The sequence below is a fragment of the Corvus hawaiiensis genome, chromosome 4, assembly GCF_020740725.1.
Source record: "Corvus hawaiiensis isolate bCorHaw1 chromosome 4, bCorHaw1.pri.cur, whole genome shotgun sequence".
NCBI lineage: Eukaryota > Metazoa > Chordata > Aves > Passeriformes > Corvidae > Corvus > Corvus hawaiiensis.
Genome location: NC_063216.1, coordinates 7,090,008 through 7,105,482, shown reverse-complemented (window position 1 = coordinate 7,105,482; position 15,475 = coordinate 7,090,008). Strand labels below are relative to the sequence as shown.

Sequence of the window (15,475 nt, the reverse complement as noted above, 5' to 3'; positions counted from 1 at the left end):
GATATTTAAGGATCGTTCCCAACGTTTGGGATTATTTAGGGATTTTTCCCAAGGTTTTGGGATTATTTAGGGATTTTTCCCAAAGTTTTGGGGTTGTTTGAGGATCATTGCCAAAGTTTTGGGGTTATTTAAGGATCAATTCCCAGAGTTTGAACATCATTCCCAAAGGTTGGGGATGTTTAAGGATCATTCCCAACGTTTTGGGATTATTTAGGGATCGTTCCCAAAGTTTGGGGATATTTAAGGATCATTCCCAACATTTTGGGATTATTTAGGGATCGTTCCCAAAGTTTTGGGGTGTTTTGAGCATCGTTTTCCAAAGTTTGGGGTTATTTAAGGGTCATTCCCAGAGTTGGGAATATTTAAGGATCAATTCCCAAAGTTTAGAGTTATTTGAGGTTCAATTCCCAAAGTTTTGGGGTTATTTAAGGATCATTTCCTAAGCTTTTGGGGTTATTTGAGGATCATTCCCAAGGTTTGGGATATTTAAGGATTAATTCCCAAAGTTTTGGGATTGTTTGAAGATCATTCCCGAAGTTTTGGGGTTATTTAAGGACCATTCCTGAAGTTTTGGGGTTATTTGAGGATCATTCCCAAAGTTTTGGGGTTTTTTAGGCATCATTTCCCGAAGTTTTGGGGTTTTTTAGGGATTGTTTCCTGAAGTTTTGGGGAGTTTGGGGTTCCTCCAGCCTGGGAATAAATCCATGGATTCCAGGGCCACGTTCCCACTGGAATATGGGATGGAATTCTCTGTTTAAAATCGAGGAAAATGGGATTTTCCCAGGGTTTTTATCCCTGCAATTCCTCCAAGCTGTGGAACCGCTGCCTGATGTGATCCCAAATCCCAAAATTCCGTGGAAAACAGGGATGGAGCCCTTCTGGCATCGAATTCCTGGGGTTAAATCCCGATTTTTGGGTTCTTTTGGGAGCAGGGGAGAGAGAATCCAAACCCTGATCCTTCCCCTCATTCCCATTCCGGGGGATTTTTGGGAATAACTCCTCCAGAATCCCCTTCCCGGCAGCAGGGCCTGGATGGGATCCAGGAATTCCAACCCTGGAATTCCAAACATTTGCTGGCACAGAGAGAGGTTTGACCTCGGGAGGAATTCCAGGGAAAACCTGAGATTTTTGGGATTGGAGGCTCCGGGTGGGAATTCCCTGGATTTGGGGAGGATCCGGAGTGTGTTGGTGCCGTTTCCGTGGAATTTTGTCCCGGAAAAGCCGCTTTTCCCAGGATTTTCCTTCCTAAAATGAGGCAGGAAAGAGGGAATTCTGTCTGGGAGAATCCCACAGATCCCAAATCCCTTTGGAATGTGGCGGATATGGGACAGGAAAGGGGGAAAAGGGCAGGAAGGGAGAGGAATTCCGGGATAAATCCGAGGCAGAGCAGGGAAAAATCCATCCCCATCCCAGAAAAAAGGTAGGAATCCAGGTTGGAGTCAGGATTTGGGGATGAATCCCATGAAAACGTGGGGGAAAACTGGGAATTTTTGGGAGCTGGGAGGGGATTTGGGGCTGTAATCGAGGAATGGGGATTTGGGATTTCTCCGACGTCGGAATCCGCCGGGATCCCGGAGCTTTGGGAGGAGCTCTGGCAGCATCCCGAGGGTTTTTTTGGATGGGGATTAACGGGATAACGGCCGCGGATGGGAGGGAAATTCCGGGAATCCTGGCCTGGAATTCATCCCAAATCCCGGTTTTTTTCCCATGGAAAATTCCCAAGTAACTTCGCTTCCCCGGAATCCTGGCCTGGAGCTCCCCGTTCCCTGCAGGATTCATCCCAAATCCCGTTTTTTCCCCAAGGAAAATCCCCAAAATTCCCTGGATCTGTCCCAAGTCGTCGTCCTGCTGAAAAAAATTCCTTGGAAAACTCAAAAACGCCGGGAAGAAGCCCCAGGATTGCGTTGGGAGAGGGATTGATGTGGATCAAGGCCTTGATGTTCCCTAAAAATCCATCTGGAGGAATTCCCAGCAGATCCTGGGGGAGAAATTGCAGCCTGGGAATTCCCTGCTCCAGCCTCTCCGAGCGGCAGCACCTCAGCTCTGGGAAAAACCTCGGAAAACCGGGAATTTTGAGGCTTTGTTTTGGGAATTCTGCGAACTTCGGGTGTTGAGATTCCCGTTTTTCCCAAAATCCTGGGAAATTCTCTCGGGCTGCGGCATTTTGCTCCTGGATATCCAGGGAAAAGGAGGCGGAATGCCTGGAATTGGCACCGGAATTCCCAGCTGGAATTTTGGGATGAGGATCCGAACCCAAAGAGACCCCAAAGTTTTGCTTTTTGCCCTCATTCCGTGCCTTTTCCTCGGGAATTTTGGGATTTTCCTTTGGGAATTCGGTGCTGGGAATTGTTTTCACCTGGAACTGGAGGAAATCCGGGAATTTTCATCCCAGATTTCCCGGCTCAAAGTGTTTGGGATTTTCTGGGAATTCTGAGCTTTTTTAAGTGGAAGAAAACCGGGAGTTTTCATCTCAGATTCTTGGGATTGGAATATTTGGGATTCTCCTTTAGGAATTTCCTGCGTCGTTTTCAGTTGGAACCGGAGGAAATCTGGGAATTTCCATCCCGAATTCCTGGGAATTGCGGGGTTTGGCTGTGGATTTGTGGGATTCGGAGGGGAAAATTCCTGGATTTGGGAAGGGAGGGGAAGCAGGAGTTGGGGATTGGTTTGGGAATTCGGGGGATTAGATTTGTTGTGGAATTCCGAGGGGAAAATCCCTAATTTTGGGAAGGGGGGGGGGTTCCCCCTCGTTATTCCAGGCTCATCCCGGTTTTTGTTGAGTTCCGTCGGGTTTGGAGCAAATTCCCGGCCTGGGGTGGCTCCGGGATGGTCCTGGCGGTTGGATTTGGGAATTTTGGGAAGTTTCTCCTTGGTTTTTGTGTTCCAGGGGATGAATTGGGGAATTTTGGGGAGGTTTTCCGTGATTTTTGTGGTTTCGGGTTGGAATTGGGAAGTTTTCCTGCTTGTTCCCGTCCCTGAGCGAGTTCCAGAGGTTGGATTTGAGAATTCCCCATATTTTTGGGACGCTTTTCCCAGATTTCTGTGTCTCTGAGGGTGCCTCGAGGTCGGATTTGGGAATTTCGGGAAGGATCTTCCCGGTTTTTGTATTTTGGGGCTTGGCTTGGGGAAGTTTCTCCCCGTTTTTTATGTTCTGGAGGTCGGATTTGGGAATTTTGGGGAGGATTTCTGGGATTTTTCCATCCCTGAGTTCGTCCTGGAGCGATGGGGTCGGACTTGGGAAGATTTTTCCTGGGTTTTGTGTCCCTGAGGGCGTTTTGAGCTCAGATTTGGGAATTTGGGGAAGTTTCTCCCCGTTTTCCCCATCCCTGAGCGAGTGCTGCAGTTCTGGGCTTGGATTTGGGACTCCGCCGCTTAAACCCGGCTCTAAACCTTTAATTAAAGCCGGGTTTAATTACGAGTAACGGCTCTGAACCCTGAGTAAGGCCCAGGATTGCATAAAACCAGCACTAAATGTTCGTTAAACCCGGGTTTAATTACTTAGGGCTGACTAAGCCTTGACTGAGGAGTGAAGGGGGCACTAAAAGCTCAACTAAACCCGGGTTTAATTACAAAGCTCTGAGTGAAGAGGGAGCTCAGGGCTCTGGACCGCTTAAAACCGGCGCTAAAACGTTAATTACACCCGAGTTTAATTAATGGGGGAGCTCCAACCCTGAGTATCGGCTCTGAGCCCTGAGTAAGGCTCTGGACCACTTAAAACCGGCACTAAAACCTCATTTAAACCCAGGTTTAATTAGTCTGGGCCGGAATTGGGGATTTTGGGGCCGGATTTGGGGATTTGGGGCCAGATTTGGGGATTTTGGGGCCGGAATTGGGGATCTGGGGCCGGAATTGGGGATCTGGGGCCGGAATTGGGGATTTTGGGGCCGGAATTGGGGATTTGGGGCCGGAATTGGGGATTTTGAGGCTGGAATTGGGGATTTTTTGGGGCTGGAATCAGGAATTTCTGGGAATTCCCTTTTTTTCCAGACGTTTTTCCAACGGGAGCGTGGAAAATGAAGGTCAGAGGCTGAGGGAGCCACACCTGGAAGGGGCACTTGGAATTCAGGTAAATTCCCCTAAATTCGCCTCTTTTCCTGAGAAAAAATGGGAATTTTGGGAGCAGAAACGGCTTTTTTGGGGAATCGTGAAATTAAGAATACTTGGAATGATCCAAGCTCTGGATTTTCCCACTCTTCCCTCACTTTTGAGAGGTTTTTCCTCCTTTTTCTGTTCCTGGGATCCGGAATCCGTCAGGAATTCCGGCCACGGCTCCCAGGGGTTTTTGGGATCAGGTTTTCCCTGGAAAATATCGCCAGAAATGGGAAAAAATCCCTTCCAAATCCACAATTCCTGGTTTTTCATGGATTTGGAAGGACCTGGTTGGCTTTGGCAGCTCAAAGATTTGGGAGTGGTGGAAGTTTCATCCCAAATAATTCGTCATTCCTGAGAAATCCCGAGGGTTTTAAGGTCGTTTTGAAGGGATATTGAGGAGTTTTGGAGGAGCAAATCCCAGTTTTCCATCCTCTCCCGGATCCCAGAATCCCCCGGGATTGGGAACGGAGCATTTTTGGGGCATTTCCAGGCAAATCGAGGGCCAGAAATTCCCCAGTTTTTTGGGAAAAAATTCCCACACAGCTCAGCTGGCTCAGGGTTCCGAGGGATCCTCTGGGATTTCCCGGGAATATCCCCCCAAAGCCTCAATTCTTGGGATCAAAGCTCCTTGATTGAGGCTGGAACGAAGGATTTGGAATTCCGGGATCGCCCTGATCCTTCCCATTGTCCGGAATTCCCGCCTGGCTCAGCAGGAGCCGCCTTTTCCAAGCTTTTTTTTTTTGGGATAACGGCGAAGTTTAACCCTCAGTGGCGCCTTTTGCTCGGAGCTTTTCCTGGAAGCCGATTTTCCATGGATTTCAGCGCTTGGATTTGCTTTTCCAGCCCCAATTCCAGCTTTTCCTGCTTCCCTGGGGAAGGAATTCCAGGGTTTTTCCCTTAAAACGAGGCTGAGCAGGATAAATTCCTCCTGAAGCCGAAGCAGGGGGAAATCCCTCTTTGGAATGGGGATTTGGGGCTGGAAAAGTGGGAAAAAAAGCGGGAAAACCCCAAATTTCGGTGCCAAAACCTCCTTTTTCCATAGGAACCTCCTGAGCTTTGACGATCCCGATAAAACCAGACAGGTTTTCCCGGATTTCTGGGTGAATTCCCGATATTCCCGAGGTTTTTCTCCCCCTCAGAGTCGGGATCTGGAGGCAGCTGTGCCCGGAGCCAGGCAAGGATAGATGGACAAGCCACGCAACTTCTGACTCCGCGGCGTTTTCCGGGATAAAATTCCATGGCAATGTATCCTACAAGGTACCTCGGCATCGGGGAGGGCGCCTTGGCCTGGAAAACATCCCAGAAATCCCCTTTTTTCCCCGCATTTCTGCCCTTTTCCCTCCAATTCCTGTCCTTTTTTCCTAAATTTCTCCTCCTTTTCCCAAATTTCTCCCCTTTTGTCCCACATTTCTCCCTTTTCCCTGAATTTTGGCCTTTTTCCCCCAGATTCCTTCCCATTTTCCCCAGATTCCTTCCCATTTTCCCCAGATTCCTTCCCATTTCCCCAAATTCCTTCCCGTTTCCCCAAATTTCTTCCCAATTCCCAGAATTTCCTCCCATTTTCCCCATTTTCTTTGCATTTCCCCAATTCCTTCCCTTTTCTCCTCATTTTCTTCCCATTTACCCAAAATTTTTTCCTATTCTCCTCCAATTTCTCCCCATTTTCCTCCAATTTTTCCCCATTTTCCCCAAGTTTCCTCCAATCTGCCTCAAATTTCTTCCCATTCCCCCAAATTCGTTCTCTTTTTCCCAAATTTCTGCCCATTCCCCGCAAATTCCTCCGTTTCCCCCAAATTTCTCCCCATTTTACCCAAATTTCTTCCCATTCCCCCCAAATTTCTTCTCTTTTTCCCAAATTTCTCCCCATTCTCCCAAATTTCTTCGTGTTTCCTCCCCGTTTCCTCCCCGTTTCCCCCAAATTCCTCCCCGTTTCCCCCAAATTCCTCCCCGTTTCCCCCAAATTCCTCCCCGTTTCCCCAAATTCCTCCCTGTTCCCCCAAATTCCTCCCCGTTTCCCCCAAATTCCTCCCATTTCCCCCCAGTTCTCCTCCCCGTTTCCCCCAAATTTCTTTCCATCTCCCCAAATTCCTCCCCGTTTCCCCCAATTCTCCCATTTCCCCCGAATTCCCACCTTTCCGAGCGACATCCCAAGGAATTCCCAGAAATCACCCTCACGGCGCCCCTCGGCTCCTCCTCGAGCTCCTTGGCTCAAACTCCGGGGAATTCCCCCGGAACATCCCCGGGACCGACCCCGAGGCCCCCAGAGCTCGAGCCCGTTCCCGCGCGTCCCGCAGGGTATCGGGCGAGGAATGCAACGGGATCAACCCCATGGCGGCCGAGAGCGGCCCCGGCACGCGGCTGCGGAACCTCCCGGTGCTGGCCGACGCCTTGGACTCCACGCAGACGTCGGCGGCGCCGGCGCCGGGCCAGGCCCAGCCGGGAGGCGGCGTCGGAGTCAATCCGCCGCCGCCGGAGACGTCCAATCCCAACAAACCCAAGCGCCAAACCAACCAGCTGCAGTATCTGCTCAAGGTGGTCCTCAAGACCCTCTGGAAGCACCAGTTCGCGTGGCCCTTCCAGCAGCCCGTGGACGCCGTCAAGCTCAACCTCCCGGTGAGTTCAGGAGGAGGTTGGGATGCTCCGGGAAGCGCGGAGGTCGCTCGGAACCGTTGGGTTGGAGCTGGTGGTTGGGCTTGGGTCAGCGGTTGGGTGAGATGATCCCGTGGTTGGGCTTGGGTCAATGGTTGGGTGAGGTGATCCCATGGTTGGGCTTGGGCCAATGGTTGGTGAGATGATCCCGTGATTGGGCTTGGGTCAGCGGTTGGGTAAGATGATGCCATGGTTGGGCTTGGGTCAATGGTTGGGTGAGATGATCCCGTGGTTGGGCTTGGGTCCGTGGTTGGTGAGATGATCCCGTGGTTGGGCTTGGGTCAGTGGTTGGTGAGATGATCCCATGGTTGGGCTTGGGCCAATGGTTGGTGAGATGATCCCGTGGTTGGGCTTGAGTCAGCGGTTGGGTAAGATGATGCCATGGTTGGGCTTGGGTCAATGGTTGGGTGAGATGATCCCGTGGTTGGGCTTGAGTCAGCAGTTGGTGAGATGATCCCGTGGTTGGGCTTGGGTCACTGGGTTGGTGAGATGATGCCATGGTTTGGCTTGGGTCCGTGGTTGGTGAGATGATCCCGTGGTTGGGCTTGGGTCCGTGGTTGGTGAGATGATCCCGTGGTTGGGCTTGGGTCAATGGTTGGTGAGATGATCCCATGGTTGGGCTTGGGTCAAGGGTTGGTGAGATGATCCCGTGGTTGGGCTTGGGTCCGTGGTTGGTTGAGATGATCCTGTGGTTGGGCTTGGGTCAATGGTTGGTGAGATGATCCCGTGGTTGGGCTTGGGTCAGTGGTTGGTGAGATGATCCCGTGGTTGGGCTTGGGTCAATGGTTGGTGAGATGATCCCGTGGTTGGGCTTGGGTCAATGGTTGGTGAGATGATCCCGTGGTTGGGCTTGGGTCAATGGTTGGTGAGATGATCCCGTGGTTGGGCTTGGGTCCGTGGTTGGTGAGATGATGCCATGGTTTGGCTTGGGTCAGTGGTTGGTGAGATGATCCCGTGGTTGGGCTTGGGTCCGTGGTTGGGTGAGATGATCCCATGGTTGGGCTTGGGTCTGTGGTTGGTGAGATGATCCCATGGTTGGGCTTGGGTCAAGGGTTGGTTGAGATGATCCCGTGGTTGGGCTTGGGTCCGTGGTTGGGTGAGATGATCCCATGGTTGGGCTTGGGTCAAGGGTTGGTTGAGATGATCCCGTGGTTGGGCTTGGGTCCGTGGTTGGTGAGATGATCCCGTGGTTGGGCTTGGGTCAATGGTTGGTGAGATGATCCCGTGGTTGGGCTTGGGTCAATGGTTGGTGAGATGATCCCGTGGTTGGGCTTGGGTCAACGGTTGGTGAGATGATGCCATGGTTGGGCTTGGGTCAATGGTTGGTGAGATGATCCCATGGTTGGGCTTGGGTCAACGGTTGGTGAGATGATCCCGTGGTTGGGCTTGGGTCCGTGGTTGGTGAGATGATCCCATGGTTGGGCTTGGGTCCGTGGTTGGTGAGATGATCCCGTGGTTGGGCTTGGGTCAATGGTTGGTGAGATGATCCCGTGGTTGGGCTTGGGTCCGTGGTTGGTGAGATGATCCCATGGTTGGGCTTGGGTCAAGGGTTGGTGAGATGATGCCATGGTTGGGCTTGGGTCAACGGTTGGTGAGATGATCCCGTGGTTGGGCTTGGGTCAACGGTTGGTGAGATGATCCCATGGTTGGGCTTGGGTCAAGGGTTGGATGAGATGATCCCGTGGTTGGACTCCATCCAGTGGTTGGATGAGATGATCGATCCAGTGGTTGGATTGATGATCCAGTCATTGGACTTGATCCAGTGGTTGGGTGAGATGATCAAAAGTTGGATTTAATGATCCAGTGGTAGGATGAGATGATCCAGTGGTTGGACTTGATCCAGTGGACTTGGTGATCCTGTGGTTGGATTTAAGGGTTCGGCTCAGTGATCCAATGCTTGGAGTTGATCCAGTGGTTGGACTCATGATCCAATGGTTGGACTCGATGATCCAAAGTTGGACTCGACGATCCAATGGTTGGATTGATGTTCCAGTGCTTGGGTTCAATGATCCAATGGTTGGATTGATGATCCAATGGTTGGATTGATGATCCAATGGTTGGGTTCAGTGATCCAATGGTTGGACTCGACGATCCAATGGTTGGATTGATGATCCAGTGGTTGGACTCAGTGATCCAAAGTTGGACTCGATGATCCAATGGTTGGATTGATGATCTAATGGTTGGGTTCAATGATCCAATGGTTGGACTCGACGATCCAATGGTTGGACTCGATGATCCAAAGTTGGACTCGATGTTCCAATGGTTGCATTGATGTTCCAGTGCTTGGGTTCAATGATCCAATGGTTGGATCGATGATCCAATGGTTGGACTCGACGATCCAAAGTTGGACTCGACGATCCAATGGTTGGATTGATGATCCAGTGGTTGGACTCGATGATCCAATGGTTGGATTGATGATCCAGTGGTTGGACTCAGTGATCCAAAGTTGGACTCGATGATCCAATGGTTGGATTGATGATCCAATGGTTGGATTGATGATCCAATGGTTGGGTTCAGTGATCCAATGGTTGGACTCGACGATCCAATGGTTGGACTCGACGATCCAATGGTTGGACTCGACGATCCAAAGTTGGACTCGATGATCCAAAGTTGGGCTCGATGATCCAATGGTTGGACTCAATGATCCTATGGTTGGAGTTGATCCAGTGGTTGGACTCGATCCAATGGTTGGATTGATGATCCAGTGGTTGGATCGATGATCCAATGGTTGGATTGACGATCCAGTGGTTGGACTCAGTGATCCAAAGTTGGACTCGATGATCCAATGGTTGGATTGATGTTCCAATGGTTGGGTTCAATGATCCAATGGTTGGATCGATGATCCAATGGTTGGACTTGATGATCCTATGGTTGGAGTTGATCCAGTGGTTGGACTCAGTGATCCAAAGTTGGACTCGATGATCCAGTGGTTGGATCGATGATCCAATGGTTGGATCGACGATCCAGTGGTTGGACTGGATGATCCAAAGTTGGACTCGATGATCTAATGGTTGGATTGATGTTCAGTGGTTGGTTTCAATGATCCAATGGTTGGACTCGACGATCCTATGGTTGGACTTGATCCAATGGTTGGAGTCGATGATCCAGTGGTTGGATTGACGATCCAGTGGTTGGACTGGATGATCCAAAGTTGGACTCGATGATCCAATGGTTGGATTGATGTTCCAATGGTTGGTTTCAATGATCCGATGGTTGGACTCGATGATCCTATGGTTGGAGTTGATCCAGTGGTTGGAGTCGATGATCCAATGGTTGGATTGATGATCCAATGGTTGGATTGATGATCCAATGGTTGGAGTTGATCCAGTGGTTGGACTCGATGATCCAATGGTTGGATTGATGATCCAAAGTTGGACTCGATGATCCAATGGTTGGATTGATGTTTCAATGGTTGGATTGATGTTCCAATGATTGGGTTCAATGATTCAATGGTTGGATCGATGATCCAATGGTTGGATTGATGATCCAAAGTTGAACTCGATGATCCAATGGTTGGACTCGATGATCCAATGGTTGGATTGATGATCCAATGGTTGGATTGATGATCCAATGGTTGGAGTTGATCCAGTGGTTGGACTCGATGATCCAATGGTTGATGGTTGGATTGATGTTCCAATGATTGGGTTCAATGATTCAATGGTTGGATCGATGATCCAATGGTTGGATCGATGATCCAAAGTTGAACTCGATGATCCAATGGTTGGACTCGACGATCCAAAGTTGGACTCGACGATCCAAAGTTGGACTCGACGATCCAATGGTTGGATTGATGATCCAATGGTTGGATCGGTGATCCTATGGTTGGATTGATGATCCAAAGTCGGACTCGACGATCCAGAGTTGGATTCAGTCCCGGAAAGAACCGGAAGAATCCCCACCCTTACCATGGGCCGGTGCGTTGCTTTTCCGCAGGATTATTATAAGATCATTAAAACTCCGATGGATATGGGAACAATAAAGAAACGCTTGGAAAACAATTATTACTGGAACGCTCAAGAATGTATCCAGGACTTCAACACGATGTTTACAAACTGCTACATCTACAACAAGGTACGGAGAAATTCCCGGGAATTTGGGGCCAAAAAGCCCGGGATGAAATCCGTGGGAATGGCTCTGGGCTCAGCTTCATTCCCGTTGGGATGGTTCGAGTCCGGATGGGGATTTTTCCCTTTTTTTTTGCTTTTGAGAGGAATACTTGAAGGGATTTTTCCCTGGGTTTTTTTTCCTATTTCGCCCCTTTTCACCTTTTTGTTTTTCCCCTTCCCCCTTTTTTTTGCCCCCTTTTTTTGCCCCATTTTTCCGCCCCCTTTTTTTCCCCCCTTCCCCCCCCCTTTTCCTCCCCTTTCCCTCTCCCTTTTCCCCCTTTTTCCCCCCTTTTTTCTCCCCCCTTTTCCCATTTTCCCCCTATTCCCACCACCCCTTTGGATCCCCACTTCCCCACACTTTTCTCCTCCACCTCTTCCCATCCTCTCCCTTTCCCTGTTAAAAACCCCCAGATTCAGCACAAGAATTCTCCATAAAAACCCCATCCCATCGCTCCAGAGCCAATTCCACCTGGAAAAACCCCTCGAATTCCTGGATTTTTCCCCTTTTTTCCAGCCAGGGGATGACATAGTCTTAATGGCAGAAGCTCTGGAAAAGCTTTTCCTGCAGAAAATCTCGGAGATGACCCCGGAGGAGACGGAAATCGTCATCGCCCAGACCAAGGGCAGAGGCCGCGCCCGCAAGGAAGCAGGTACGGATCCGGAATTCCCCAGTTCCCGGAATTCCCCAATTCCCGGGATTCCCCAGCGCCAGCTCCAAGCAGAGCCTTTCATTGGCGCCTCAATTCATTCCCAGATTTCCCTGTTCTGGGTTTTTTTTTTTTTTCTTGGTTTTATGAGAAATATTTTAGGGGATTTTTCGCTCAGACTTTTCCTATTTCCTTCCTTTTTCCCCTGTTTTTTCCCCCCTTTGTCCCCTCCCTTTTTCTCCCCTCTTTTTCCTACCCCTTTTCCCCCACTTCCCCCCCTTACATTCTCCTTTTTTCCCGTTATTGTTCCTGTTATTTTTCCCTCCTTTTCCTCCCCTTTCCCCCTTTTTTTTCCCGTTTCCCCCCTTTTTCCCCCCCCCCTTTTTTCCCCCCCCTTTTTTCCCCCCCCTTTTTTCCCCCCCCTTTTTTCCCCCCCCTTTTTTCCCCCCCCTTTTTTCCCCCCCCTTTTTCCCCCCCTTTTTTCCCCCCCCTTTTTCCCCCCCTTTTTTCCCCCCCCTTTTCCCCCCCCTTTTTCCCCCCCCCTTTTCCCCCCCCCTTTTCCCCCCCCTTTTCCCCCCCCTTTTTCCCCCCCCCCTTTTTCCCTCCCCTTTTTTCCTCCCCTTTTTTCCCCCCCTTTTTCCCCCCCTTTTTTTCCCCTTGCTTTTTTTTCCCCTTGCTTATTTTTCCCCCTTTTCGTCCCCTTTTCGTCCCCTTTCCTTACCTTTTTTCCCCCATATTTATTCCCCCCTTGTTTATCCCCCCCCTTTTCCCTTTTTCCCCCATATTTATATTCCCCCCCATTATTTCCCCCCTTTTCCCCCCATAACCGCTCTCCCCTCTCCCGGCAGTGACCTCCAAGCCCGGCTCGTCGGCGCTTGCCCGGCGCCCCGCAGGCCTCGTCCCCGGCGCCGCCCGCGGTGCCCGCTGCCGCCCTGGCGCCGCCGCCGCCGCACCCGTTCCCGCCGGTGCCCGCCCCGAGCTGCTGGTGCCGCCGCCGGTGATGACCATGGTGCCCCCCGCGCCCGCCCCCGCCCGCCCCGGCCCCCGCGCCCCGCCCGGCCCCCGCGGCGCCCGCCGCACCCCGCCCGTCATCCCCACGCCCCGCGCAGCCCGTCAAGGTGAGCAGCTGCCTCTGCCCTCGTTAGCGCGCCTCCTTAACGAACCTGGGCAGTGGGGTTTGGGTTCAGTGTCATTAGCGTTGTTAATTACCGTTTGAGCCCCGCGCAGCCCGTCAAGGTGAGCAGTGCTGCCTCTGCCCCTCGTTAGCGCGCCTCCTTAACGAGCCTGGGCAGTGGGGTTTGGGTTCAGTGTCATTAGCATTGTTAATTACCGTTTGAGCCCACGCAGCCCGTCAAGGTGAGCAGTGCTGCCTCTGCCCCTCGTTAGCGCGCCTCGTTAACGAACCTGGGCAGTGGGGTTTGGGTTCAGTGTCATTAGCGTTGTTAATTACCGTTTGAGCCCGCGCAGCCCATCAAGGTGAGCAGCTGCCTCTGCCCCTCGTTAGCGCGCCTCGTTAACGAACCTGGGCAGTGGGGTTTGGGTTCAGTGTCATTAGCGTTGTTAATTACCGTTTGAGCCCGCGCAGCCCGTCAAGGTGAGCAGTGCTGCCTCTGCCCCTCGTTAGCGCGCCTCGTTAACGAACCTGGGCAGTGGGGTTTGGGTTCAGTGTCATTAGCGTTGTTAATTACCGTTTGAGCCCGCGCAGCCCATCAAGGTGAGCAGTGCTGCCTCTGCCCCTCGTTAGCGCGCCTCGTTAACGAACCTGGGCAGTGGGGTTTGGGTTCAGTGTCATTAGCGTTGTTAATTACCGTTTGAGCCCGCGCAGCCCGTCAAGGTGAGCAGCGCTGCCTCTGCCCCTCGTTAGCGCGCCTCGTTAATGAACCTGGGCAGTGGGGTTTGGGTTCAGTGTCATTAGCGTTGTTAATTACCGTTTGAGCCCGCGCAGCCCGTCAAGGTGAGCAGCGCTGCCTCTGCCCCTCGTTACCCCGCCTTGTTAACGAACCTGGGCAGTGGGGTTTGGGTTCGGTGTCATTAGCGTTGTTAATTACCGTTTGAGCCCACGCAGCCCATCAAGGTGAGCAGCGCTGCCTCTGCCCCTCGTTAGCGCGCCTCGTTAACGAACCTGGGCAGTGGGGTTTGGGTTCGGTGTCATTAGCGTTGTTAATTACCGTTTGAGCCCGCGCAGCCCGTCAAGGTGAGCAGTGCTGCCTCTGCCCCTCGTTACCCCCGCCTTGTTAACGAACCTGGGCAGTGGGGTTTGGGTTCGGTGTCATTAGCGTTGTTAATTACCGTTTGAGCCCGCGCAGCCCATCAAGGTGAGCAGCGCTGCCTCTGCCCCTCGTTAGCGCGCCTCGTTAACGAACCTGGGCAGTGGGGTTTGGGTTCGGTGTCATTAGCGTTGTTAATTACCGTTTCTTGTTAGTCTGGGTTTATTTTTATCTTTTCTTATCAATCCTGTTATTCTGGGGGGTTTTGTTGCTGTTGCTATTATTGTTGATAAGGGTTTATTAGCTTTAATTAATTAGCTTAATTGGATATTACAATTTAGTAGTATTACTTTTATTATTATTTATTAATACTTATTAGTATTTTTTACTTTTCAGTATTGTTCTTGTATTTATTAGTATTATTATTATTAATTATTACTTTCCATTATCACTTATTATTGATTTTATTATTTTTGTTTTTTTCTTTTGTTGTTTCTATTGTTAAGGCTTTATTAGCCTTAATTAATTAGCTTGATCAGATATTAGGATTTATTATTTATTGTTGTATCTATTGCCCTTATTACTGATAATAGTATTGTTATTATAGTTGTCAAATTATTATTTCCTATTTATTATTTTAGTTATTGTTATTATGAGGTTATTGGTATTTGTTATTATTTATTATTTTTTTAGTACTAGGGTTATCAGGTTGTTTATTTTTAGTTCTTATTATTTATTATTTTAATTGCTTTTATGGTTATCAGTTTCTTTATTATTATTTATTAGTACTTATTATTTTAACTAGTACTATGGTTTTCAGGTTATTTGTTATTATTTGCTATTATTCACTATTTCAATTATTTATCAGGTTTTTTGTGAGTTTTTGTTTATTATTTTAATTATTATTATGGTTATCAGCTTATTTATTATTATTTCTTCTCATTTATTAATTATTATTGTTATTATCTTGTTCATTACTCCTAACTCCGGGCCGTTGGAGTGGTCAAGTGGTCACTCTTGGCTTGGCCGTGGGGTTGGGTTGGGAGGCCCCGAGTTGGTCCAGAAATTCCCAGTTTGGGGAGCTCCCACTGGACCCAGTTTCCCATGGAACCCCATCCCACTGATCCTCTTCCAACCTTCCCGGAGTTTTTACAGCTCGGGAAGAAAACCCCAATTTTTGGAGGCCGCTCCGAGCTTTGAGCTCGGCCGTGGGGTTGGGTTGGGAGGCCATGGGTTGGTCCAGAAATTCCCAGTTTGGGGAGCTCCCACTGGACCCAGTTTCCCATGGAACCCCATCCCACTGATCCTCTTCCCACCTTCCCTGAGTTTTTAGAGCTCGGGAAGAAAATCCCAATTTTTGGAGGCCGCTCCGAGCCTTGAGCTCGGCCGTGGGGTTGGGTTGGGAGGCCACGGGTTGGTCCAAAAATTCCCGGTTTGGGGAGCTCCCACTGGACCCAGTTTCCCATGGAACCCCATCCCACTGATCCTCTTCCCACCTTCCCTGAGTTTTTACAGCTTGGAAAGAAAATCCCAATTTTTGGAGGCCGCTCCAAGCCTTGAGCTCGGCCGTGGGGTTGGGTTGGGAGGCCACGGGTTGGTCCAGAAATTCCCGGTTTGGGAAACCCAAACAGCGACGTCCTGGAGAGCAGGGAGGGGTTCAGGGGATCGTGGGGTGCCTTGGGCTGGGCTGGGAGCTCCCACTGGACCCAGTTTCCCATGGAACCCCATCCCACTGATCCTCTTCCAACCTTCCCGGAGTTTTTACAGCTCGGGA

General features: G+C 50.4%; 1 protein-coding gene across 1 annotated transcript in view; it reads left to right on the top strand.

The window, feature by feature from the left end:
- The window catches only part of BRD4 (bromodomain containing 4), a 65,140-nt gene that overhangs the window by 2,743 nt on the left and 46,922 nt on the right, over window positions 1–15,475 (top strand). Inside the window, exons 2-8 of the mRNA XM_048300617.1 lie at window positions 3,988–4,066; window positions 5,232–5,349; window positions 6,387–6,705; window positions 10,675–10,812; window positions 11,362–11,497; window positions 12,343–12,503; window positions 12,550–12,612. Coding sequence (XP_048156574.1) covers window positions 5,330–5,349; window positions 6,387–6,705; window positions 10,675–10,812; window positions 11,362–11,497; window positions 12,343–12,503; window positions 12,550–12,612 — 837 coding nt within the window. The 5' untranslated portion in view covers window positions 3,988–4,066; window positions 5,232–5,329. The remainder of the gene's footprint in view (window positions 1–3,987; window positions 4,067–5,231; window positions 5,350–6,386; window positions 6,706–10,674; window positions 10,813–11,361; window positions 11,498–12,342; window positions 12,504–12,549; window positions 12,613–15,475) is intronic.